Source organism: Astyanax mexicanus, chromosome 10 (genome assembly GCF_023375975.1).
Source record: "Astyanax mexicanus isolate ESR-SI-001 chromosome 10, AstMex3_surface, whole genome shotgun sequence".
NCBI classification, from domain to species: Eukaryota; Metazoa; Chordata; class Actinopteri; order Characiformes; family Acestrorhamphidae; genus Astyanax; species Astyanax mexicanus.
In genome coordinates, this window is record NC_064417.1 from 43,636,359 (window position 1) to 43,663,181 (window position 26,823).

The 26,823-nt window shown below is 38.8% G+C and overlaps 1 protein-coding gene across 3 annotated transcripts in view; it reads right to left on the reverse strand.

The window, feature by feature from the left end:
* pigg (phosphatidylinositol glycan anchor biosynthesis class G) overlaps nt 1–26,823 on the reverse strand; it is a 192,483-nt gene that overhangs the window by 78,132 nt on the left and 87,528 nt on the right. For 2 of the 3 annotated variants that reach the window (XM_022683537.2, XM_049484391.1), the window contains 2 exons: nt 24,435–24,719; nt 9,331–9,749 (listed from right to left, as the gene is read on the reverse strand). In XM_022683537.2, the coding sequence (XP_022539258.2) occupies nt 9,331–9,749; nt 24,435–24,719 (704 nt within the window). Of the gene's footprint in view, nt 1–9,330; nt 9,750–18,334; nt 21,944–24,434; nt 24,720–26,823 lie in introns of those variants that run through there. The other variant, XM_049484390.1, reaches the window with a different exon arrangement.

Below are 26,823 nucleotides of genomic sequence, written 5' to 3' on the forward strand. Positions count from 1 at the left end.
ACAATAGTAAGCAGTAAAAGAGTTATTTAATTTACCAGGATGCTCTCAACTGTTCTCTGTTCTGTCACTCAAGCTTCATTTCTTTGCCTAAGCAAAATGCAGTACATTTTATTGCACTGTGATTATTACATCACTGTTATGGGTATATTTTCCAATTCCCATTTCATGTCCATTAAAGTGTCTTCTTTTTATGAAGAGCAGAATTTGTCTAAATGAATGAATTAATTATTGTATTAAAGTGTGTTATCCCTGTTGTAAAGGGACGTGGCACAAATATGTCAAGAAAGTGGTGAAGTATTCCTCAATATAAATACATGGTTATATTAAAATATAATGTATTTTGTTATAATTTTTTATGGGTACCACTTTAAAATAAGACTACCTTTATAAAGGGTTTATAAATGGTTTATAATTAGTTTATTAATGGTTACTAATTAGGTTGTAAATGCCTTAAAATATGATTAATAATCAGTTATAACACGTACGTAGAAAGGGCGACAATGACCTGTTGTATGTTAAATAGTGAACCCACAGCCGTCTATATTGTTGCCCTTTCTACGTATGTGTTATAACTGATTATTAATGATTTTTAAGGCATTTACAACTTAATTAGTAACCATTAATAATCTAACTGTAAACCATTTATAAACCCTTTATTAAGGTAGTCTTATTTTAAAGTGGTAGCTTTTTATGTACATAATTTATCAAAAGAACAATAAAGTGGGTTGGAACTTTGTGTGTGTGTGTGTGTGTGAAAGAGAGAGAGACAAAATAATAGAGAGAGAGAGAGAGAGAGAAAGAGAAAGAGAGAGAGGCAAAGTGAATGAATGAGTAAGTATTTGGCAGCCCTATGTGTGAGTATCTGGCAGCCACTCAAACCCTCTAACGCCTTGTAGGTCATTCACCACCTCCTTGCATTCCCCCATATATGAGCTGTATAAGTGAAAGAGAATAAAAAGAGACCATTAGAACTAATATCTCTACAAGCATCAGGACCTTGCTGCTCTGCTGCTGGTCTTTCAGAGGCAGCAGGTCCAGATCAATGAAGCACGTCTCTCACGGCTTTAAAATCCTATAGCTGTGACCTTGAGTCTCATACAGATATCATCCACCTGCATACTACACAAAAACACTTCATTAAAATATCTACAGGCTGTAAAAGAGTGCAGATGTAATCACATGTTCAGTTCTGGCTCTTAACTTGCCAAGGCCACGGCCTCTTTACTTTCTGTTAGTAGTGACAGAGTTCCTTTGTTGCTCTCTGCCCACATTGAAAGTGTTTGTTTGACAGTGGGGGAGTTAAGGAAGTTCAGTGCAGTTATAAAGAGGATAATCCTGGACTTACACAACATTATTTGATGTAAAAAACATTGTACGTGATGACAGATTATTGAGAAATCTAGCCAACTGCCACCTTCAGTTGAGATAAAATTGAAAAATTGAAAAAAAGTACCTTCAAGCTTGACGTGGTCTAAAGTTGGCAAAGTTGGAGTGGTGGTCAGGAAAATTTCTGGCACATTTTTATCTTGGAAACGACCATTTTGTGCACCACTGTATGAAATCCAACCTAGACAGATGTCAACCGTTAGATGTTCATTGCTATCTTGGCAGCTATGAAAACTTTTACATCAACAATAAACAGAATGAACAATCCTAAATAATCAGTTCAGTTTCCTCTGCTGACAAACATTGGACCCGTCCAGGTAGCTGCGCCGTTAAAATAGCAATGCACCAAAGTTAGAGCGCACCTGGCTCTTAAAGGGGCAGTAACGCCTTTGATTTTTGCTGACTCTACCCTAAGCTCTAATTTGAAAAAAAAAAAATAAATAAATAAATAAAAAAACGGGAGAGGCATTTTTGGTAAGGGGCACTGGGTGATGTATGGGTTTAGAGGCAGGGCAGGAGGGAGAGCTGATTGGCTGAGCTGCAGCAGCAGTGTGCCTATTATAGCAGTGAGATGCAGATGGTTGGACATCACCGAAGGCCGGTGTGTTTCATTATTTAATTATTTACTTAATAAATATGGTTTAGGGAATAGTGGATCTTTAAAGGGAATGGCAAGCTACACGCTGATTGGTTTACTGCACAATAACCACCAAGCACAAGCCTGAATATGTCCTCTATATTTTACACAGCAAAAAGTCAAGTGTTGAATTAACTTCCACAGTTGAGTTTAACTCTTTCCCAGGGATTATATACTGTAGCTCCACACTCTTTAGAATTAAATGAACACTTTCAAAATAGTTAAACATTTAACTTCTTGCCAGAGTTTCTTTATAACTCACATTTGTATTTGTTTAACTCCCTACATTGTTATGCTAACACTGACAATAGTTACGAAAAATACATTCGAAAGATTAGTCAATTGATATGACTATTTAATATTAAATTATGATTCAGGGGAGGTCAGCTTGTGTTTTTGGTTCCTAATACATGATAAAAGTTTCTTGCTTACTTCCTGCCAGTGTATTTTTTTATTGCATGGCAACTTTAATCCTGCATTGCAGTTCTCAGTGCATTACCAGCACTTTGCCACAATTTACAGTACATAATATGGTAACTTGCTCTTATAGCCTACAATATGATGGATAGTAAAACAGACATTATATAAAATATAACAGAATTCCCTAATTGAAGGTAGACCTTGAGGGTTGTTAGCACTGTGCAAATAATGAGTTTAATTGGGAGGAGTTTAATTAAATTTCTGTGTAGTCGGGCATTATTTATTGGGTTTATTTGGGTTAACACTGACATATTCAACTCTGTCAAATAACTCCAACACTGAACACCATTTAAATCTGAATAAGTTAAAATTACACTTTGGGAGTGAACATCAACTGAAATTTAAACTCTCCAGTTTTTGCTGTGTACATTTTATTTTTGGTATTTTTGGCATTATTATGCTTTAATTCTAATCAGGTTAAAGTTATGATCATGTAATACAGCTAGGCAGTAATTAATTCCAAGGAATTAAAAATCTACTATTCATATTCAAGACAGACATAAAATAAGTCCTGATATCTTTTTATACAGTAAGCGTATTGCAATCTTCTTGAGCAGATATGCATATTAAGATCTTAATTCCCAGATACTTACTACCCAGCTGAATAAAACCAGAATCTTCATCATGTCTGGATTCTCTGAGTGGTGCAAAGTGTGACATTCAGTAGAGGTGTGTTCTTATTTAGTAATTCCAGTCACTGCTGCTGCACAGATCTCCACAGTCGTTTCAGGAAGCTAGAAGGATATTTCAGCTACGTCTCCATATCCAGCTCATTAATGTGTGTAAATATTTACTCTCAGGTGGCCGCGGCCTTCAGAGACGGAGATGCGCTCCTGAATTATTAAAGAACAACACGGCTACCTTCATCCAGTCTAAACAACAGTTTACACTCCCTTTAAACAGAGCAGGGCCTGAAGCTCCTCCAGCAAGCACCCACCTGTGAACCAGTAGCAAGCGTGCTAAACATACTTTTAAAACTTACTAGTACATCTCAAACAATTAGAAAATTATTGAAAAGTTAATTTATTTCAGTAATTGAGTTCACAATGTGAAACTCATATATTATAAAGAAGTATTACACACAAAGTTATCTATTTTAAGCGTTTGTCTACTTAAAAATTGATTATTATGGCTTACAGCCAATAAAAAAACCCAAGTCAGAAAATTAGAATATATATTTTAGACCAATTGGTACTTTTGGCGGTGTGGGCAGTATGCGAAGTCCTGGTGGAAAATTAAATCTGCATCTCCATAAAAGCTGTCAGCAGAGGGAAGCATGAAGTGCTGTAAGATTTTCTGGGTAGATCAATTTACACCAAGACGAACGAACCACATCCAACAGGATTAACTGTGGACGCCACTGTCCATCACCACAATAAATTATTGTGCTCTAAAACCCGGTGTGTGTGGCCCAATCCTACTATGACTCTACTCTACTAGACAAACTTCTGATGGGCGATCATGATCACACAACCCCCTAGCAAAGGCCACATTTTTGCACCATTTTACATTAAAAAAACTTTGAAATATCTCCTTCAGCTCCTCTGCTAGACTTCAGCATTAATAATGTCTCACAGTGTGAAGCTCGACTCTGCCTCCGAGTTTCACTGTGGCTCTTTACATTCGCAGCCTCATATCCATAATGAGAGGACCTATTCCACTGCTGCTTCCAGACGCAGCAGAAGAGCACGCTTCCCGCAGCACGTCTCTCCCCGAGAGCCTGGCATCTGTCCATCTTCTCCCGCATAACAGAGTCTGGATTTATGATGAGCGTAATCATGGTTATTTATCGGCGGAGCTGCCGAGTGCTGAGAGAATATGATTGTGGCTTTTTGCCTCGGTGACGGGTCTTTCAGGCGCCTACAGTAAGGGGACGGCATTAAAAAACCTGCAGGTATTGATCCACGGGATATTTTTCAGAAAGGCTGCATCAACTGCAGCCTTTCCAGAGGCACTGTGAAGCCAGTGAAGTGAAGTCAAGCCAACCAACTCTGGCAATTATTTATTTATTTATTTTTTTACTTAATGCACCTGTGTTAACAATCTTTAGATTTAGACAGATGTATTAAGTAATCTCCATCAGTTTTGGGTACAAACCGAACCCACACGGCTCAAGGGTTGTGAACAAAACTGATATACGAACATAAAAATAGAACACCGATATACTAGTGCATCTTACAAAATTTTAATATAATTGAAAAGTCAGTTTATTTTGGTAATTTTGGTAAAAATGTGAAACACATACATTATATAGATGTCTTACACTTTTGGTAGTCGACTAATCTTATGGTTATTTTTTCGATTAGTCAATTAGTCATAGATAAAAAAATGATAGAAACAGCTGAACATGAGATTTCAAAGACATTTTAATGCCTGGTTGTTGTTTAAATATGGAAATTAATGATATTTAGTGATTAATTATGTAATCTGTTGTGTTTGGGCATTTTTGGAGACACAGATTTTTGAGACGTTGAGTGTAAATTGTGTGAGTGAGCTGTTTACCCTTTTATCTCCCATTGCGCTTCTGTCCCCAGCACTTTGTGTAAAGCAGTACTGCTACAAAATTAACGATTAGTCAACAATCAAATTTGTATTCGACAAATTTAAATAATCGACATTTCAATTATATTGACTAACCGTTGCAGCCCTATTGATGATTAGGGCTTACAGCCAATTAATGAAAAACCAAAAATGGGTGTCTCAGAAAATTAGATTATTATATATTATATAAGCCCAATTAGTATGTTTGGCAGTGTGGGCAGTGTGCCAAGTCCTGCTGGAAAATGAAAATGAAAGAATACGGAAACTCCACCCAGAACCCCTATAAAGCACTATGAAGTGAATGTGTTAACCACTATAAGCCACCATGTCGCCAATCTAGGTCCTTTAGTCCTCTCGCCCTAAACATTTTATATTCAGAGCTGCAGTGGTGGTGTATTAAAGCAGGGAAACCATTAAAATGTGCAGGGCCTAGTGCCTTGAGGACCAGAACTGAGAAATAATGTTGTAACTACATGTACAGTACGCAATTCCACTCAAACAAAATGCAACAAAACAAAAAGGCTTCAAACTACACATGACTAACGTGTTAACTATAGTGCAGCAGCACTGTGAGCTGTTTACACACAAACATCACACCGGAGTCAGTGTAAAAGCATGAGGGTTACTCAGCCGGAGCTGCCAAGTGAACAGTGTCAATCCCCTACGCATGTCAGCCTTGGCACCACTTCCTTCACTCTCGAGTGTGTGAGATCAGGCTGCTCTTTGATTGGCTGATTGCTCTGGACGGGTTTAATGGGCCGGAATGAAGGCTGGCACTCACCGGCATGCATAGCAGCCAGACCGTCTGTCAGTGTGTGTACAGCAATGCCACTGAGCGCTCCAGAACACACACACAGACACACACACACACACACACAAGCAGACGGGAGAGGGCTAGGGAAGGCCAAGTCAGCGTGGAAGAAGTTGGGATCCAAGGATTATTAAGCAACAAATTGGACGCGAGTGTAAGGACGCACAATGTAATTATGCACTCTTTTTAAGTGCTTAAGCCAAATCGTTTTGTTCAAGTCTATCCACTCTAAATAATTAAAAACACCCTAATTTGAACTTTCATGCTTCACGTGGCTTTCTTTAGTAACTGGCCTTTTCCTAACAAACAACACACACACACACACACACACACACACACCTTTAAAAAAAGGAGATTTAATTGAAAAGAGTTCTGGCCCGAGTTTTTCAAAAGCTTAGATTAAATTGGAGATCAAGTATGGATAGTCTGGAGTGACGGTCTGAGCTTTAAAGCTTCCTCCTGCCCTAATTAAGCTTACTTACTGTAGCATGGATACAGATAAATTTACTGTAGCATATTTACAGATGGCATTACTCTAGCATAGTTACCAATAACTTTACTGCAACGGTTACAAATGGCATTACTCTAGCATAGTTACCAATAACTTTACTGCAACGGTTACAAATGGCATTACTCTAGCATAGTTACCAATGACTTTACTGCAACAGTTACAAATGGCATTACTCTAGCATAGTTACCAATAACTTTACTGCAACGGTTACAAATGGCATTACTCTAGCATAGTTACCAATAACTTTACTGCAACAGTTACAAATGGCATTACTCTAGCATAGTTACCAATGACTTTACTGCAACAGTTACAAATGGCATTACTCTAGCATAGTTACCAATGACTTTACTGCAACAGTTACAAATGGCATTACTCTAGCATAGTTACCAATAACTTTACTGCAACAGTTACAAATGGCATTACTCTAGCATAGTTACCAATGACTTTACTGCAACAGTTACAAATGGCATTACTCTAGCATAGTTACCAATGACTTTACTGCAACAGTAACAAATGGCATTACTCTAGCATAGTTACCAATAACTTTACTGCAACGGTTACAAATGGCATTACTCTAGCATAGTTACCAATGACTTTACTGCAACAGTTACAAATGGCATTACTCTAGCATTGTTACCAATGACTTTACTGCAACAGTTACAAATGGCATTACTCTAGCATGGATACTGAAGAGTTTACTGTAGAATGGATGCCAATGGTGTTACTCTAGCATGGATACCAAAGAGTTGATTGTATTATGGATACCAATGTGTTTATTGTAGCATCAATTCATTTACTATAGTATAGATAGTAATAAACTTACTGAAACATGGATAGTGATAAATTTACTGTAACATGAATACTGATGAATTTACTGTACAATTAATACCGATTAATACTTTCTTTAGTAACTGGCCTTTTCCTAACAAACAACACACACACACACACACACACACACCTTTAAAAAAAAGGAAATTTAATTGAAAAGAGTTCTGGCCCGAGTTATCAGAACTTTCAAAAGCTTAGCTTAAATGGGAGATCAAGTATGGGTAGTCTGGAGTGACGGTCTGAGCTTTAAAGCTTCCTCCTGCCCTAATTGAGCGTCAGCGTCTACGGCGGGAGGCTAAGGTTTATAACAGGACTGAGGGTCTGCGCTCTGACTGAGGCTCAGCCAATTAAAACAAGACTTTTTAATGAAACCTGGCTGCCGTCAGAGACGAAGGCGGTGAGGCTGGGTGCAATATGACAGGGCTTACGGGGGGATCGGGAGAACGGCGCTGTTTGGAGAAAGGCTGTATGTCATGGAGGGCTAATGGTACAGCTTCTCATAAACCCAGTCAATACTGTACAACAGCACATGCACAGGGTCTGGGTACCCGAAGCCAGAGAGTGGGCTTACTTACTAACTTCTTATGCAATCTTTAGTGAAAGGCTATAAACATACACTGACATGGGACAGATGAGTATGGAACAGGAACGAGTCCCAGTGAGCTAAGCGCTGCCACTATGATCAGGATATCACCGGTTCGAATCCAGGTTACGTAGCTTGCCATCGGCTACTATTGGACTTGCTCTCTCTGTGTGGGTAGATGGCGCTCGTTCTCCTCATCACTCCAAAGGGTGATGTACAGTAGCACAAGGCGTCTGTGAGCTGATGTATCGAAACTGAGTTGCTGCGCTTCCTCAGCAGCAGCAGTTCGAAAAGAGGTGGTGGCTGACTTCGGAGAATAGATCCCGATTGCGTTACTCTAGCATGAATACCGATGAATACCAATGTGCATACCAATGTGTTTATTGTAGCATAGTAAATGATATGTTTACTGTAGTTTGGATACCAATGTATATATTGTAGCATTGTTACCAATGATGGTTACTGATGAATTTACTGTAGCATGGTTACCGATGAATTTACTGTAGCATGGTTACCAATGAATTTACTGTAGGATGGATATCAGAGTTTATTGTAGTATGGATACCAATGTATTTATTGTAGCATGGATACCAATGAGTTTGCTGCAGCATGAATAGTAATGAATTTAGAAATGAATACTGTAGCATGTATCAGAACTGAGTCACTGCACTTTCCTCCGAGAGCGCTGTGATGCTACTCGGCATTGCTGCATCAGCAGCAGCAGTTGGAAAAGAGGCGGTGGCTAACTTCACTTGTTTTGGAGGAGGCATGTGCTATCCAGGTGTTGGGCCATGACCAATAATAAGGGGAGTCCTAGTGAGTGGGTTGGGTAATTGGCCTTGTATATTGGGGAGAAAATTAGATAAAAAATCGAAATATAATTAGAAAGCAAGGAACAAGTTGACTGAGTTAGTGTCCCATGACTTTTGCCATATCCTACAGAAGCTAAAGAGAGCAGTACAGAGCTGTGGAAATGTGTGTGGAGCCTACTGCACTAAATGTGCATGTGATTTGAATCAGAAACGAATGCTGATCGCATGGACAATTCAAGCCAGATGCAGCCCCATCACGATGATCATTACCACCCACTGTGCTGTTAAACTGTGATTGGTACACGCATGTACAACAGTGTGCATTGAGGAATGTAAAAAACACCTGCACAGCTATACATCAAGGGAAGCCCTGGGAATGTATATGCCTGTATAAGGTGTGAGGTGTTATCTTGTGAGTGAGGCTGAACATTGGCCAGGATGCTCATGGCAAGGTGACATGAATTATTAATTTAATTCCACAGTCCACTTCCAAAGTTCTAATATGTGACTATATATCGCAGGTCACAGCACAATAGGTGGTAATGACTGTCACAAGCAGCATCTTCATAGAAATTTTGAGCAAAAGAGATATACATTATAGTATGCACTTTCTTGTCCCCAAAAATATAAGTAATCAATTATATTAATAAGCAATTAATTATAGAAATAACTGTCAGCTCAGCCCTAAATACCATACTACAATGCAGCTTTTGAACAGAGATTTGTCCATCTCTCTCTTACCTGTTGAGCCAGTGGCTCAGGTCAGGCAGGTGTGCCCACTGTACTCCGGTCTGGTTCAGAGACCTCAGCAGTCGACAGCAAGCCAGGGTCAGAATGGGAGTGGCCAGGGCCAGCCACTTCTCGGACCCCACGCTGACCCCCAGCTCTGCTGTTGGTGAGAACGTGGCTCGGGTCGGATCCTCCTCCACTGTAGAGGGCAGCAGAGGACCTTCCTCTTCCTCATCGCTGCTCTGTCTCCTCTCCCTGAAGTACTTCCTGCAGACGTCCTGGAAGACTGCCAGGCACAGAGTGTTGAGCAGGAAGTACCAGGTCTGATGCTCCTCCTCCACAAAGCTGCTGGCACCCAGACTGAGGGTGTGACCGACTGTGCCTGTCAGGAGCAACACGTCCAGCTCAGACAGAGTCCAGTCTGATGACTTCTGGAAAAACAAAAGACAAAAAAAAACAAACAGAGAAAGTAAACTACCAATGAATTTAGAGTAGAATGGATACCAATGAATTGGCTGTTGCATGGTTACAAATGTATTTAATTTAGCATGGTTATCAATGACTTTACTGTAACATGGTTACAAATGGCATTACTCTAGCATTGTTACCAATGACTTTACTGCAGCAGTTACAAATGGCATTACTTTAGCATGGTTACCAATGACTTTACTGCAACAGTTACAAATGGTATTACTTTAGCATGGTTACCAATGATTTTACTGCAACAGTTACAAACGGCATTACTCTAGCATGGTTACCGATGAGTTTACTTTAGATTGGATCCCAATAGTGTTAACTTCAGCATAGATACCAAAGGGTTTACTGTAGAATGGATCCCGATGGTGTTACTCTAGCATGAATACCAAACAGTTTACTGTAGTATGGATATCAATGTGTTTATTGTAACATCAATTATTTACTATAGTATAGATAGCGATAAACTTACTGAAATATGGATAGCGATACATTTACAGTAGCATTAATACCGATTAATTTACAATAGCATGGTCACTGATTAATTTATTGTAGCATGGGTACCGAAGAATTTACAGTAGCATGGTTACTGATCAATTTACTGTAGCATGGTTACTGATGAGTTTACTGTCGAACGGATGCCGATGGCGTTACTCTAGCATGGATACCAAACAGTTCACTGTTGTATGGATATCAATATGTTTATTGCAGCATTAATTCTTTTCTGTAGCACCGATAAATTTACTGTAGCATGGTTACTGATGAATTTACTGTAGCATGGACATCAATAAAATTTACTGTATCATGGTCACTTTTTTGTAACATGGATACAAATTAATTTACTGCAGCAGGGTTGGCAATTAATGTACTCTAAAATGGTGAAAGAACGAAAGAAAGATCTCTGCTTCTCTACCAAATGTATAATGTGCAGAAGGCTAATTAAACAAAAAATAGTTAATTAATTAACAGAAATAAAAGTGTGAACAGCCTGGAATGCAGGCAAGTGTAAAAACCTTCTTGAAGACAATAAAGCTGAACTGAAAAGGTCAGCTTCCCCAGCTTTTGCTTGCTTATTTCCTAGCTTCAACCTCTTTTCTGATGCCCCAATTAGCACTGCGGTATATTTGGGTAAAAATATAAAATAAAACAAAACCTGTATTATGTCACATTTGGAGGTGGTCAGAGACGGGTCTCATTCATGTTTAATACAAGTGTAAAAAAATGTCTTTTCTGTGATCAGATTCTGTCAAAGAAGCGGAAACATAACTGTCAAAAACGGTGCTACTGATGCTGCATTGCTGAGCAGCATCACAGAACGCTCGGAGGAAAGCGCAGCGACTCGGTTCAGATACATCAGCTCACAGATGCCTTGTGCTGATCGACATCACCCTTTGGAGTGATGTGGGGAGAAAGCGCCATTTACCCATTCAGAGAGAGCAAGGCCAATTGTGCTCTATCAGGGCTCTGGCAGCTGATAGAAGCTACTACATGAACAGGATTTGAACCATTAATATAACAAATGTAAACAAAATATGGTGAAAGTAAATTCAGATACTATTCAGATAAAAAAACATGATGTCATAGCAAGAAACTGAACAATGTTCACAGTCCGTCAGCATGTGTACCTTTAATAAAAATGGTTTAGAATTGTCAATAGGCTTCCAGATGTTGCACGTTCAGTGTGTGGTCATGCAACAAGACAATGACCCAAATCTTTTCCCACAGTTTTTGGGTTATCAACTCTATTCAAATTTTAGATTGTTTGGTCTAATTGTGTTAATAATGCCAGATGTAAACAGGCCTTAAATGTACATCAAAGTGCTACATGAAACCAGGACTTCAAATCTCAGCTTCCTACAATCAGACAGGAAGGAAAGGATGAAGGAATCTTGAGATGGAGAAGCAGAAAGGGCCAGTCTGGCAGACTGAAACAGAGAGATGAGGCAGAAAATGGCTTTGGAATGAATCAACGAAAGTAACAGAACCAGAAGAAGTCTCACTGCGCCAAATACACAGATGCTTCTTCACAGAGTCAACTGTGACCAACTACCCATTCAGTTAGACAGCAGAGACTACAACAACATCAGAGAACTCACAAGCTGTGGGCAAAATCTCTCTCTCTCTCTCTCTCTCTCTCTCTCTCTCACACACACACACACACACACACACACACACACACACACACACACACAAATGTTGTCCTCGATGTGTTGTTTTATTACAAAGCTGCTGAGAGCAAGGGTTGGAGGGCTGAGCAATAAAAGGAGGACAGACACACACACACATAGCTATTGCCTCCTGCAGGCTGGCATAAACACACACACACACACACACACACACACACACACAATAAATGTTTCTAGAGAGGGAGGGAGACAGAGCTAACACTCGTGTGCACAAACACACCCACACACACACACACATACACACACAAAGCCGCTCTATACTTTATCTACTCTGGGAATATTTTTTATTTCTTTTAATGGCCGTTTAAAGATCAACGCCTGCTCACCCAACTGGACATAACTGTTTATAGCCAATGAGTAAACTTAATCTTACAGCTCTACAGCACCTTAACATGCATAAAGAGTCCGAGTCTATTAATCAGCATTAAATAAAGCAGTAGAGATGAGCAGCTGTGTGTGTGTGTGTGTGTGCTAAATGTCTAAGATGAGAGCTTATTAGCGCACACTTCTCTGCATGGTGACAATAAAAACAGCCATGGCCATCAAACCCACCCACAGAGAGCGAGTGAAGCTAACTGTGCTCTCTGGGAGATCCGGACATGTGGCATCATCACTGTGGATCGTAGCTGTGTTCTCCAAATGACAGGGTTAATGCTTAAGTTGGTGCTGTTAGCAATAAAAAGACAAACTAGAATTACAGAGATATGAAGATCTTAATTGAGAAACCACATTAAGCTATTCTATTTAAACAAAAGTAACCCTGAGTTCACAAGGGCAAACCACATAAGCAACTATTCATTTCCGATAGGCGGCTGAACAAATTCTTCTGACCAATCACAGAAACGGGAGGCCGAAGTCCTTATTTTTCGCTGTCTGAACATTTGATTCCTTAATTCACAGCCCCAGCAGTCTCGTTCTGGACATGGCTTATAGACACTGATTACTGTATTTTTCTGTAATGTATGATGAATATGTTATCATTGTCCAAAGACCAATTTGTATTGTACCTTCAAAACAGCAACTATACAGGAGAGAGATTAAACTTTCTATCTGATAGCAGACACTTTAAACAGTAATACACAACCCAAACACAATGTCTGAAAGAAAAAGAGCACTTTAAAACAACACCAGAACCGCATTCCAACAGTGAAGCATGGTGGAGGAAGTATCATGGTTTGCAGCTTCTTTGTTACCTAACAAACTGGTGTTTTAATTGAAACAATAAGTTCAAAGTTGTATCAAAACACAGGAATTGGTTATATAGGAGAATGTAAGGGCCATGCAACAAGACAATGACAATGACCCAAAACCTCATCCTGTAGTTTTTTGGGATTTCGACACCATTCCAACTTCAGACTGTTAGTTTTGATTGCATAATTGGGGTTTATATACAGAAATTGTAAAGTTTCAGTTTCTGTACAGCACCTGCATAGCAACTATTGAACAGCATCACAGAAACCACCTGGTACACCATAGCAACCACACAACAGCAACAGCTTAGTAACTGCTGAGAAACTGGAACCATATAGGCTGGTTAACTATTATATAATAATAAACTAGATATAACTGCTTAATTTAATCATCTCATTTGCCCACATCAACATCTTTACTGAAATTTGTAATCATTTATGTTTGACTCATTTACAGCAGACAAGAGGGCAACAGAAAGTCGTTTAAATTTATAGTAAAGAACAGAAAGGAATCAGAACATAGCGACAGATTTTGATTGAATCTGGACTTCTTGACTCTTTTTTAATCTTTTAGTCAATCTCACCTAAAATCATTACTCATGGTCATGTACAGTGTTGTACTCTCCCTCACACACTCTCCTTCTCTTTCTCTCTCTCTCTTACACACACACACACACACACACGAGCAGACCTTGCTTTGTGTGATAATGAAATGCTAGTTAGGCACTGTGCGCTTGGGCCAGTGTTTGTGATGGATATGGCCGTGTGCAGCCCTGACACCGGCAGTGTGTAGTCGCTCCTCAGGGGGGTGACAAGGCCTCTACGCTGTGCCCGACACACCGCCATCCATCACCCGTGACAATGGTGTGCACAACTTAGCATGGGAGGTTGAGGGGACAGAGAGGTAGGGGGTGAATAGTGTAACTAACACACTGATATCTGTGTAAACACAATACAGGGAAAATAGGGAGAAAGATAAGAATGAACATTAGCAGCATAAGACTGTAAACCTGCGCTAATCTGGGCTAGCTGAGAGCTATGAGAGCTCTACTGGTTAGCCAACTCACCTACACGCTGGTTGATGCCTACCAACATCTGCTGGTGCTGCCCAAGAACCTGGTCATGCTTTCACAAACCAGATAACAGAACCTCAGAATCCGCAATGCGAGACGTGGGTGCAACACACGCGGATTAGAATCAGAGAATTTATTAAAGAGGGTAACAGAGCTACAGGGAAAACCAAGCACAGGTGTAGCTAATAGGGGTGTGACGAGACACTAATATCACGAGACGAGACGAGACGAGACACGATACTGGGTTCACGAGAACGAGACGAGACGAGATTTAAAAAAATAAAAGTTTAAAGAAAACCTCAAAAATGAAAAATGGCTTGAAAACTAGAGTTTTATTTGACAAAATCATATAACACAAATTTAACAGACTGGTTTCTCTCAAATATTGATTTTATAAGAAATAGAAATAAGAATAAGAATAAAAAATATTCTTATATTATATTATATAGTGAAAACAATAAATGCAAATTCATATTAAGCCTATGGTTTGTGTTTTTTTCTCCTAAATAATTTAACTATTCATAACCAGTCATATTAAGACTATGCTTGAGGTGCAAACAGAGAACATTTTTTTTAATACAGTTAAATCTAAGGGATTAGTACAACTGCCTATGAAACAGTCACGTGTAGGATTTACTTACAGTATTTACATATGGTTTGTGTCTTGTTGGTCACTCTGTTACCGTTTATTGTTTTGGGACGCATAGGGGCGCTGCACTAAAGGGGGCGCCAAATGAAATCCCCAAATAAATTTTTCTCAGGAGAAAGAGCCAATCAGCTTGCTGGTTTTGCGGAGCACGGTGGGCTAGTAATGACAGAACGTATCTCCCACCCCCCCACCCCCCACCCCCTGGGGGCGGTGATTCTACATTTGCATACACCACAAGCACTCCGGCTGTGTTGCCAGATCCCGCTTAAAAAGTCCACACTAAACTATTTTTTTTCCCCGCAAGACAGTTTAAAGCTTGACGAGAAATATCGTCACATTTATTCTCGCGAGATATCGTGCCACGAGATCTCGTCACACCCCTAGTAGCTAACAACAACAGTAAGGCAGCATAAACAAACAAACAAACATACCAGAGAGTTTGAAGCCGACGCCATACACAGAAGATTAACAACTCAAGCCATGGGCAAGGCAGAGAGCAAGGGTCACACCAAAACACAATCTTAAACAAAAGGGCTCAGCTAAAGCAGCAGTGAGTAAACAAACAAGCAAAGGTCATACACGAAAGACGCAAGGTAGAAGAGCTAGAGACTAGATTCAATACCAGGAACAGAGAACAAGAAATGAGGGGTATTTATACAGGAAAGCACAGGTAAGAACAGGTGAGACTAATTAGTATGACGGAGAGTTTGTGAGGTGCAGTGGCACGTGACAGGGAGAGTATGGGGAAAAGAGAGCACAGGGGAATTCTGGGAAGTGTAGTGTAGGGAGTTACTGAACTGGAGTCCATGGCAGGCAGGCAGAGAGGCAGGAAGTGGCTGGCCTGACAGGACAAAAAAAAAAAATCCACTAAAACTATAATGATACAAAAAAAACATTTTAAAGCAATGTTGACACAATCTTAAATAATAATAATAATAAAATGTGTGTCAGGTCCTGAGAGCTCCATTGTACAGGGTTAGTTATATTACTGAACTAACGCTGAGCTGATGTATCTGTTAGCTCAAAGTAGCTTTTCTCAGCCGATAAATTGAAACAAATTGCTATTTTCTAATTCCATAAGTTTTCCAGGTTTTTAAAGACCGACGAACCCTGACTGTCTCTCTCTCTCCCTCTCTCTCTCTCTTTCTTTCTCTCTCAAAAAACTTAGGATAGCTGAGTAAGCTGAGTAGTCTCTCTCTCTCTCTTTCTTTCTCTATTCCTCTCTTTCTCTTTCTCTCTCCCTCTCTCTCCCTCTCTTTTTTCTTTCTCTCTCTCTCAAAAAACTTAGGACAGCTGAGTAAGCTGAGTAGTATATCTCTCTCTTTTTCTGTCTTCCTCTCTTTCTCTCTCTCTTTCTCTATTCCTCTCTTTCTCTCTTTCTCTCTCTCTCTCTCTCTCAAAAAACTTAGAACAGCTGAGTAAGCTGAGTAGTCTCTCTCTCTCTCTTTCTCTCTTCCTCTCTTTCTCTCTCTCTCTCTTTCTCCATTCCTCTTTTTCTTTCTCTCTCTCTCCCTCTTTTTCTTTCTCTCTCTCTCAAAAACTTAGGATAGCTGAGTAAGCTGAGTAGTCTCTCTCTCTCTCTCTCTCTTTCTCTCTCTCTCTCTTTTTCTATTCCTCTCTTTCTTTCTCTCTCTCCCTCTTTCTCTTTTTCTTTCTCTCTCTCAAAAAACTTAGGACAGCTGAGTAAGCTGAGTAGTCTCTCTCTTTCTCTCTCTCTCTATTCCTCTCTCTCTCTCTCTCCCTCTCTTTTTTCTTTCTCTCTCTCTCAAAAAACCTAAGACAGCTGAGTAAGCTGAATGGTCTCTCCCTCTCTTTCTCTATTCCTCTCTTTCTCTCTCTCTCTCTCTCTCTCTCTCTCTCTCTCTCTCTTTCTCTCTTCCCCCCTCGTTGGGAATATTTGGATCCCACAAGCGCTTGCCTCAAACTGGCTGGAATGCCTCCACTTTGAGAAGATTTGCCGAGTTTGTTTCTGCGCTCTTTGTCTGTCTCTCCGCTGGCTCTGGGTTTTGATGTAAGAATAAGAACAGAACATGGTGGTGCCAAACGAAAAAGAGAGGGAAAAACAGCCGGGGTAGCCATTTATATGCTAATTCATCCTCGTCTGTGAGGCCGAGGAGCATGAGATTCTCTCTGACGATAGGCTGCATGTGTTATTATGAGGGCACCAGTCAGATCGCTCGCTGTCCCCTACCCGCCTGCCTGTCTTTATCTAGAACCAAGACTTGAAACAGCTGCAGTTCTCCTCACAACTGAAAGAGATGAACTCATCTGAAGCATCTTCAGGCTGAAACAGTGAGACAGTGAGGATGATCAGTGTAACGTTTAGCAGCTTGGTTTGCTGACTGCCTGGGGCTAAACTTAAAAAAACAGAAAGTCCATTTTTCATTTTTTTTTTTATCATTTCTGCTTCTCATAATCAAAATAAAAATTCTGAATTGTTAACATTTTTGCGTCATGTAACAAAAACCTGATAGTATAATTAAATCTACTTTTGCCCCAAGATGCAAAAATGGAAAGATAATCAAATAATGGAGAATATATATATATATATATATATATATATATATTTTTTTTTTTTTTTATGAAATTGTGATTGTGAGGGACTAAAGATAAAAAAAAAAATTCTGCACTGAACTAAACAAAACTAATGAAATATTGAAGTTTTACATATTTTTTTTATTTCTATTTAGAACTCAAATGTCAGAAAATTACCTAAAGTCCTGGCTGTAAGATGTGTTTAAAAACTGTTGCTTCTAAACGAAGCAGCACAATGGATTCATTCAAATACTTTTCTGAAGTTGCCTTAACACAACTGTATAACAGGTGCCAAAGAATCACTAGAGTTCACAAAATATCAGCAGAGTTTAAATGTGCCCAAGCCTTCCTTACTTCCTGTCCTTATTTTCTCATTCTAGTTATAATGCCAAATGCAAGTGACATACTTTTTTTTATTAAAGTAGTAACTGAAATGTGATTTCAAAATATTTAACTGTAGTGTGTTTAGCCCTATCTGGATGGGATTTGTTTTTCAGGGGGTCCTGGGGTGATTTTTTTCTTTTATGGGGGGTCATTCCTCGCTGAAAGTAAGTCCCGTCCGGATGCAAATCTTTGAGTTTCATCACCTTGTGTTTAATAAAATAGTTATTTGTCCACTGCTACACATCGTGATTACACTTTGGGTGCGCGTTTCCATGGAGATGCACGTAAACACAACAGAGAGTGGAAATGGAGGAGCTACTGAACGCGATGTCATGTGACCGAGAAAGCCTAAAAACTTACTGGTGCTCCTGTTTTTCAACTGCAGTTTTGACGTAAGAATTTTATCACCAAGTAGAAGTGTGAACTATTTTTCACGGACGTCCATCTGAGAAACTAATCCCATCTAAATAGGGCTGTAGAATACTTTATTAGACATAAATGCAGTCAAATTACTGTAATGTGTTACTTTGTAACAAACTTTCCCTAACAATCCCTCAACCTATGTTTAAATGCTGTAGCACTGAAACAGAGCCAGCTAGCCTCCTCAGGTTTGTTTTTTTACAGTTCTAGAGTTTAAGAGGTTAAATTTAGTCAGTGAGCTCCTGCTTTTTTATTGATTTCTAATGCAGAAATCAGGTAGCAATCAGAAACAAATGCAAAAATCACATCAGTAAATGAAGAATTTAATTAATGAACAACAGAAATAACCACATTGGATTTCAGTGAATGGATTTAGATTGCAATTAATGTGCAATTACTCCCTCCCTTTGTCTGACTGTCTGTCTGTCTGTCTCTCTTTCCTCTCTCTATCGTTCTTTCCTTTCCTCTCTAGAGAGCCTAGATTATAGTGTCAAAGGAAGCACGCCACAGTCCAATTAACATAATAATCAAAACATGGTTATTAGTAAAACGACTGAGTGAGCACTGAATCAACATCATTATTAACGAGGATGACAACCCTACTAATTGATCGGGTGGCAAATGATCCAAAATAATTAAATGCCACATCAGAATTCCCTAAAGCCGCTCTGTGTGGAGCAGACAAAAGCTTCGCTACAGTGTCGGGATCTCTTATAAAATAAATGCACTGCCAGGGTTTCTTTAATATCTTTTATATGCCAGGTTTCCACATTAATAACATAAGTACTTAAGTAAGTGGTATGTTTCATAAAGCTTCACAGCTGCAATGCCCGAGAGATCCGGCTTAAACCTGGCTTGTTCTGTGTGTTAAACGCCATCTCTCCTCTCACTGGAGAGGAAATCAAGGCCACAGAAAGCAGCTCATTAAACACCGACTGGATCTCCACTGGCCGTGTTCAACCAGCTCACAGCTCACGGCTTATTAGAGTGTGGATGAATAAGGTAATATGAATGGGTTTAACTGTGTTTTATCCTGTTTTTTTATCCTGTAAAGGCTTAATTAGCGCAGGCTGAGGTGTGTTTTCACTGATGACAGAGATCTTCAGAGCTGGGTAACACATCCCTGTTTAACTGTCATCATCAAAGCAGTGCGTCGCGCTGAAAAGTGTAAAAAACCTGGAATTTAAATAAGCACACGAGGCAAAATCTCACCCCCCACTGGCTGCATTCATCACACGCTTTTAGCCACCCAGTTTTTGGGTCGGGAAAGAAAAGCCGGGCAAGCAGTGGACCCGTTACGGTCCAGCTCTGGCCGGGGGGTAAAGATAATGGATGTAATCAAAAGTTAGCAACCACATCATACATAAATATGCATGAGCATATGCCTTACTTCAACACAGTTCACACAGTTCAGACAGCCATGCTTACCCTCTCCTTTCTTTCTTCCTCTCTGTCTTTTTTTTCCTCTCTTTTTCACACACATTACTGTACACTCTCGTGATCGTGCTCGCTGGTCTTGCTTTTTTGCAGTCAGCACTTTGTGTGTGAATATGATAAAAAAAATAAATAAAAAAATGTGTGTGTGGGGGAAAAAAGTGAGCATGAGAGATTTAGAGGAGAGGAAGACAATAAGGACAATAAAAGAGAGATATAAAGAAAGAAAGCAAGAAGGTTTTTTTTAATTTAATGAAGAGGGCCAGAATAAGATTAAGAGAAAGAGTAAGAGATAATGAGAAGAATTTGGGAAAAGATTAGAGGGAGAGTGTGGCAAAAGAAAGATAATAAAACAGTAAAAAAAAAAAAAAGTAAGAGCAACATTAAGACACAAAAAAAGCATTGGGGAGAGAGTGATAGTGTAACAGATGGAAAGATGGATGGATGGATGGAAAGGGGCAAAAGAAAAATTGAGAGAAAGAGTAAGAGAGAATGAGAAGAAAAGGAAAAGAAAATAATTGGGGAAAGATTAGAGGGAGAGTGTGGCAAAAGAAAGACTAAAAATTTTAGTCTTTAGACTAAAAACAGATGGATGGATTGAAAAAAATTGGGGAAAGAAGAGAGGGAAAAAGAAAGATTACAAAACAGTCATGAAAAAAAGAGCAACATAAGGAGAGAAAAGAAAGCATTGGGGAGAGAGTGATAGTGTAACAGATGGATAGATGGATGGATGGATAGATAGAATCATACATAGATAGATCAACACACCAATCACTGGCATAAATATAAATCATGGGGGGGAAATAGCTGTAGCAACCACCTAGAAAGACTATAACTACCACCTATTAAACCTTTATCAACATCATAACAACCCCCTAATATTCCTTAACCACCACATACATAGCAACTCCAAAGAAACCCTCTGGGATACCAGAGCAACCACTTAGCAACACCATAGCAAAGAGGCAGCAACACCAAAGAAACGACCAACAATAAAATGGCAAACATTAATTATAGCTGCTCAATTATTCTGTGTTTTCTCATTACTAACAAATGAAACGTATGTACAGCTCTGGAAAAAAACAATAAGAGATCACTTCAGTTTCGGAATCAGTTTCTCTGATTTTTATTCTATAAATTACGTTTACATTTATCCCAAATTCCAAATAAAAATATTGTCATTTACAGCATTTATTTGCAGGAAATCAGACATGGCTGAAATAAAAAACAAGATGCAGAGCTTTCAGACCTCAAATAATGCAAAGAAAACAAGTTCATATTCATAAAGTTTTAAGAGTTCAGAAATCAATATTTGGTGGAATAACCCTGGTTTTTAATCACAGTTTTCATGCATGTTGGCATGTTCTCCTCCACCAGTCTTACACACTGCTTTTGGATAACTTTATGCCTTTACTCCTGGTGCAAAAGCAGTTCAGTTTGGTTTGATGGCTTGTGATCATCCATCTTCCTCTTGATTATATTCCAGAGGTTTTCAATTTGGTAAAATCAAAGGTACTCATCGCTCATTTTTTTTTTCCCAGAGCTGTATGTATTATGTTATTATGGAACATGGTATCTATACACTGTGTGTTAATTCTATCCTAGTAAACTGAACTGAGCTAAAAACGAATAGATAAAATAGATAAAAAGAGAGATGTAGGGATAAAGAGGTCACGTCTCATCTCCAAAGAAATTATTAAGAGAGTTGGCTGGATTCTTGTGTCATTAACTCAGAACCAGATTTTTTTTTTTTCTCTTCATTTCAAAGGCTCCTCATTTGTCCAGTGGTTCTGTAAAGGGTAAAACCCTCCACACTGCCCCCCCCCGTTCACACTGACTGTTCAGCAGATTCCCGCTTTTATTAGGATGGCCTATTCCCAGGGTACAGAAGCACTGTTTAATAAGACCTTTACATCTGGAGGAAAGCAGTGGCATTAAGAAGCATGCGGTTATGTAGCAGAAGGTGAAGAAAGTCAGGCTGTGTAGCAATAAAGGAGTGCATGGAACTGCATCTGCCTCCCAGACCAAAAGGTGAACCAATTACCAGCCAACCCCTGGCCCCCCCACCACGAGCCGAGTGTAGGGTGCAGAGCTGCTCGTACTCATTTACCACATACGTGCAGAACTACATCAGAACCCCATGCTGTTAGCTGACACTTATCTCACACTGTAGCTCAGACAGAGGAACCACAGAGTGAGAAGGTTTGGACAGCCTGCTCTCCTGGTGAGAACTTCTCCACGCAACCGGGCCATGACATCAGCGCACAACAGGTCCAGATCCTGAACGGCATTAAGGAAACAGCTCCTGTCAGGAAGTGTTAAAGTAAAGCCTGGAAGTAACTAGACAGTGTCTAGTTAAAACAGTAGCACAGATTTGTAGTTTGAATGGCAAAAAGACAAATAATAATACAAAAAAAAATAAGAACTATAGTCATCACTAGTGATGCCACAACAAAAGGAAGAAGGTGAAGACTAGCACATGCCTCCTCCGATACAAAGTCAGCCAGCAGTTCTTTTCTAACTGCTGCTGATGTAGTAGCACAGCGACACGGAGGAAAGCAAAGCAACTCGGTTTAGATACATCAGCTCACAGACGCAGCCTTGTGCTGATCGACATCACCCTAGGAATGATGAGGTTAAAGAGCGTCATCTACCCTCCTAGAGAGAGAGAGAGCAAGGCCAATTGTGCTCTCTCAGGGCTCCAGCAGCTGATGGCAAGCTGCATGACCGGGATTCCAACAAGCGTTCTTCCAATCATAGTGACAGCACTTCATATAAAAACATCTATTTTTTATAACTCTAACTTTAATACAAGGCTACATTTCTACACAGTGAATTAAATGGTCCATTATCTTATACTGCTGCCATCTCATAATCCTAATTGTACCCCCATTAAAAATGTGTAGGATGTTATTAAATGAACCACCAACACTACTGGTCCACATCTACTACAAAATCTGCAGAAACTGTGTAAATATTCAAGCAGCATAGGATGGATTATCATGATAGACATTATTAGGAATCTGTTCAACTCCATGTCGAGGCATCGTTACATTACATATGCATTACAAACTACTTATGTATGTGTAGTCTATTTTTTATTATTTTTTTCCCCTGTTAATCTCATCTTCCTTCCAAACAGCACTGCAATCTGATACTTCCTTCTGGGTGCGACTATACTTTTGATGATCTAATATGTCACAAAATTAATAATGTGCTTTTTGCATCCAAGATCGAAATAAAATTAACGAAACCGAGCAGATGTAATCTGCTTCTGGTAGATTGAAAAAACATGAAAAAATGGGAAACATGACAACGGGATAAGCCACAGGAGAAGAAACAGATAAAGATTAAAAAAAAGATACTCCATGACGGATGCTTTACATTTTGCTAGTGTCCTTGTCACTACAGGTAGTGCATCTCATTCAAAATTACATGTCCAAGTATGATATTCATTAAAGATAGTTTGCTGTGTTTCCCAGTCCAGTTTCAAGAGCACAGGGGAGCACCGAAACTGAAACCAATGCTGCATTTACACGCACAGCAATGTATCCCATTCACTTTCAATGGGATGTTTCAGCTCCGTCAGATGCAGATGCTATGCAATAAAAAAAATTGAGCCGAGGTGAAATTTATGTAAATTAATCCATCCAATGCAATGCATTTATCCAATCAGAGAGCATGTGTTTGCCTGATACGTGTCCTCAGCGCAGTGCCTGAAAATTGTCAGTTCCGCTTTCAAGCGTTTCAGAAAAGCATGAAAGAGAAGCTAATCATTGCGGTTTCAGGCTTCCCTGAGCTTTATGATCAATCCCTGCTGATTTACAGGGACTCTGGTAAGTATAACTGATTGAATAGGTGTCGGGGTCTATGGTGGGTTTTGAAAATATTAATATATAATTTAATTGGACAAGTTTGCTTTTGTTAGCCTATATGCTAATCACTAGACGGTGTTATGCAGCTTAAATAAACATTTATATTTTAAAAAATAAATGTATATTTATTAGTATATAGCAAAAAAACGTTCGTATACAACTGTTCCCCTTTTATTAAAACTATTTAATTGGACGATGCAGAAAACACCTTTGTAACGCCCACATGCGACCAGTTGAAGGGGGCAGTTTGTTCATGTGCACGGACGTGACGGAGCAGTGTGTCGTAAATGTTAGGCTGAGCTAAAAGCGCTGTTGCCATGTGGGTCAGCCAAACCTCTTCCTGTACCAGTTTTCTTCAGTTTCTATTAGTTTTTGAACTTATCATTCTCTGGCTTTATCTGTAATTTTTTCTAAAGAAAAGCATGATCTTACACAGTAACATGATCTGTTTTAGCACTGCTTCACAACAGACAAAGTCTTAGCAAATGTACATTTTCTTTTATACATTTCTAAAGCTCGGGTTATTTCTATTGCTACTTACCAGCTGTAAGTTGTTAACCAATTAATTGTTTGCTAAGACCATCACCTTTTTTTTTTAGCTTTTTCCCCAATATTACATTTTTTGGCTTTTTCTTTACTGTACTGTACTTTACTTTTTTTAGTTTTTAGTTTATTTGTTTTTCTTATAGACCCTGCCAATTTTTTGCAAAATTTTGTACACTGGATTTTGTACCATTTCCCGTTACTGACTGACTGAAGAGCTTAAATGGCATTTTTGTTTTTTCATAAATTATACATAATGCAGAGCCACACTGCATGTAAAACATGTGGATCTTAATGAAAGTTTGGGCAAGAATTCTGAACTTCAACCCAAACTAAAACTCCAGTCCACTCACCTTAGGCTGCGAGCTGCTGGGTAAGGGGACCCACCTGGCCGCCATGACCACCAGAGAACAGAGTAAAGCTGAGGAAAAGAGGATGGCGGAGAACGCCAGGAGCCAGGGCAGCGAGCAGAAGTAGCAGGACGCCTCGGCGGAGGTGCAGACCAGGACGTGAACGGAGGAGCCCAGCAGGCTCAGCAGGTAGAAGGGCAGAGAGAGGAAGGCAGGGGCTACAGGCACGTCCACACACGCCGCCCCACTCAGAGCCTCCGGCATGGCCAGCAGCAACAGCACCAGCACCTGCAGAGAGCACACAGAGGAAGATAGAGATTCAGAGACATTATACAGGTTTAACATATCAATTTTAATTACGTGAAATACACTTAAAACCACAAAAACTCCAAAAACTCATCCAGTTTTTAGACCCAATCTAATCTGACGAGTGTCGGCTGATACCGATCCGATCTTTGTGCTTCTATTCGAAAAAAGTATCAAAAACAGAGAAACATCTGGAGATAAAGAGAGATTTAAATGTAGCCAAAGCACTGATAGCATAGATAGCACTGTAGGTTTTCAGGAATCTCTGAAAAATATAAATACATAAAAATAATGTTTAGACTCTGAACTGTTCTGTATCATTCTGAAAACACCCCTCTGCAAGCTGCTACAAGTTGTGTCTATTGTCAAATTTCTATTGTTCATTATAAATTATACTATTCACTTATTCGGCTGAACATTGAAAGTGCTTTTTGTCATTTTTTAGCAGGATTATTTTGGTAACCGTCATAGAGAACTTTATTAATACAGACTACGGAAGCACTGAAAAAAAGAAAATATATGGAAATTAAAACAGAATGAAATGAAACAGTTGGAATAAAGCTGAATACGAACACCAAATACAACATAAATGTATTTTGTCTTGGTCTTATAAAATATTCATATAAATATAAAACATTTACTGAACTCATGAACATCCCAACTGGCTGCGATTAGTCTGCATAATCAAAACGATAATTGTTCAGTATAAATTATTCCCTTCACTTTTCTCAATATGATTTCGCCACTTTGCTCAATATGAGCATTAAAGCATTAAAGTTTTTTTTGTGTGTGTTTTTTTAACAGGTTTTCATTCATTTTGACACTTTTTTTCAGGACTTAAACAACATAAACGTCTTGTGTCTTATTTTTAAAGAAAAAGTAAAGACGAAATATAAATCTAAAGAAAACAGTGTATCGAGAATAATTTATATATATATATATATATATTAATCATCTTTTTTAACATCCCAGCTGATTGCAATTTGTCTGCAATAAAAAAAAATGTTCTGTCTTTTTATATTAAATAACCCTAAAAAAAATACAATTAAAAAAAATGACTGAACACATAAGTGTTGACATCACTGCTGGTTGTGACTCGAAAATGGTTCTTTGAAAGATAAAATATAAGAACCCATTTTGGTCCTATAAAAAAAAAAAAAACATGCTGGTAATAGAGAGATTGACGAAGAAAGAAGGTTCTATAAAGAACCCTAAACCTCGTTAAATATGTAATAGGCAATGAAGATTCTTTGCTAATAACAATTTATTGGATTCACAAGAATTACAACAATCACACATCATTATATACACATTCACTAATCACAAACATGTACGGTAACACTTTATTTTAAGGAACACAAATTAGGCGCTTATTAATGTCTTACTATTTGCTTATTAAAGCCTTAATTAGACATTTGTAAATGATTTATTCACTACTTATTAGGCTTTATTCTGTGTAAGTGTTATTGGTGCTTAATTAGGGCTCTGTGATTGATTAAATATTTATTAATTTCTTATTCAGTGTCTAATTAGTGATGAACAGATCCTAACTTTAGTATATGGTGCACATCATGGTCTATTAACATTTATTAACTCAATAAACTCCAGCACAGCCATAACCTTACCAAACTCACATAGATCAAACTGCTGCCAATTACACACTAATAACATGCTTTATAATCAGCTTAACAGGGTGCATAACTGTACATAACTGTTTATTGCGCACTATAAGAACTAATACAGCCATTATTAATCATTTCCACATAACAGACCCCTAATTAAGCACCAATGACACTAATTTATTCACTAATAATAAGTAGTGAATAAATAATTTACAAATGTCTAATTAAGGCTTTATTAAGCAAATAATAAGACATCTAAGCCTCTAATTTGTGTTCCTTAAAATAAAGTGTTACCACATGTACATATACAAAATCTCAAAACTGGAGGAAAACAAAAGACGGTAATGAAGATTCTTTATTAGGGAGGTCCCGATCAAGTGTTTTTGAAAACCGTAATGGTGGCTTAAGGCAGATACAATTACTGTATTACTAGACAAATTATTAGAAAAAATCCTGGCCTGGAA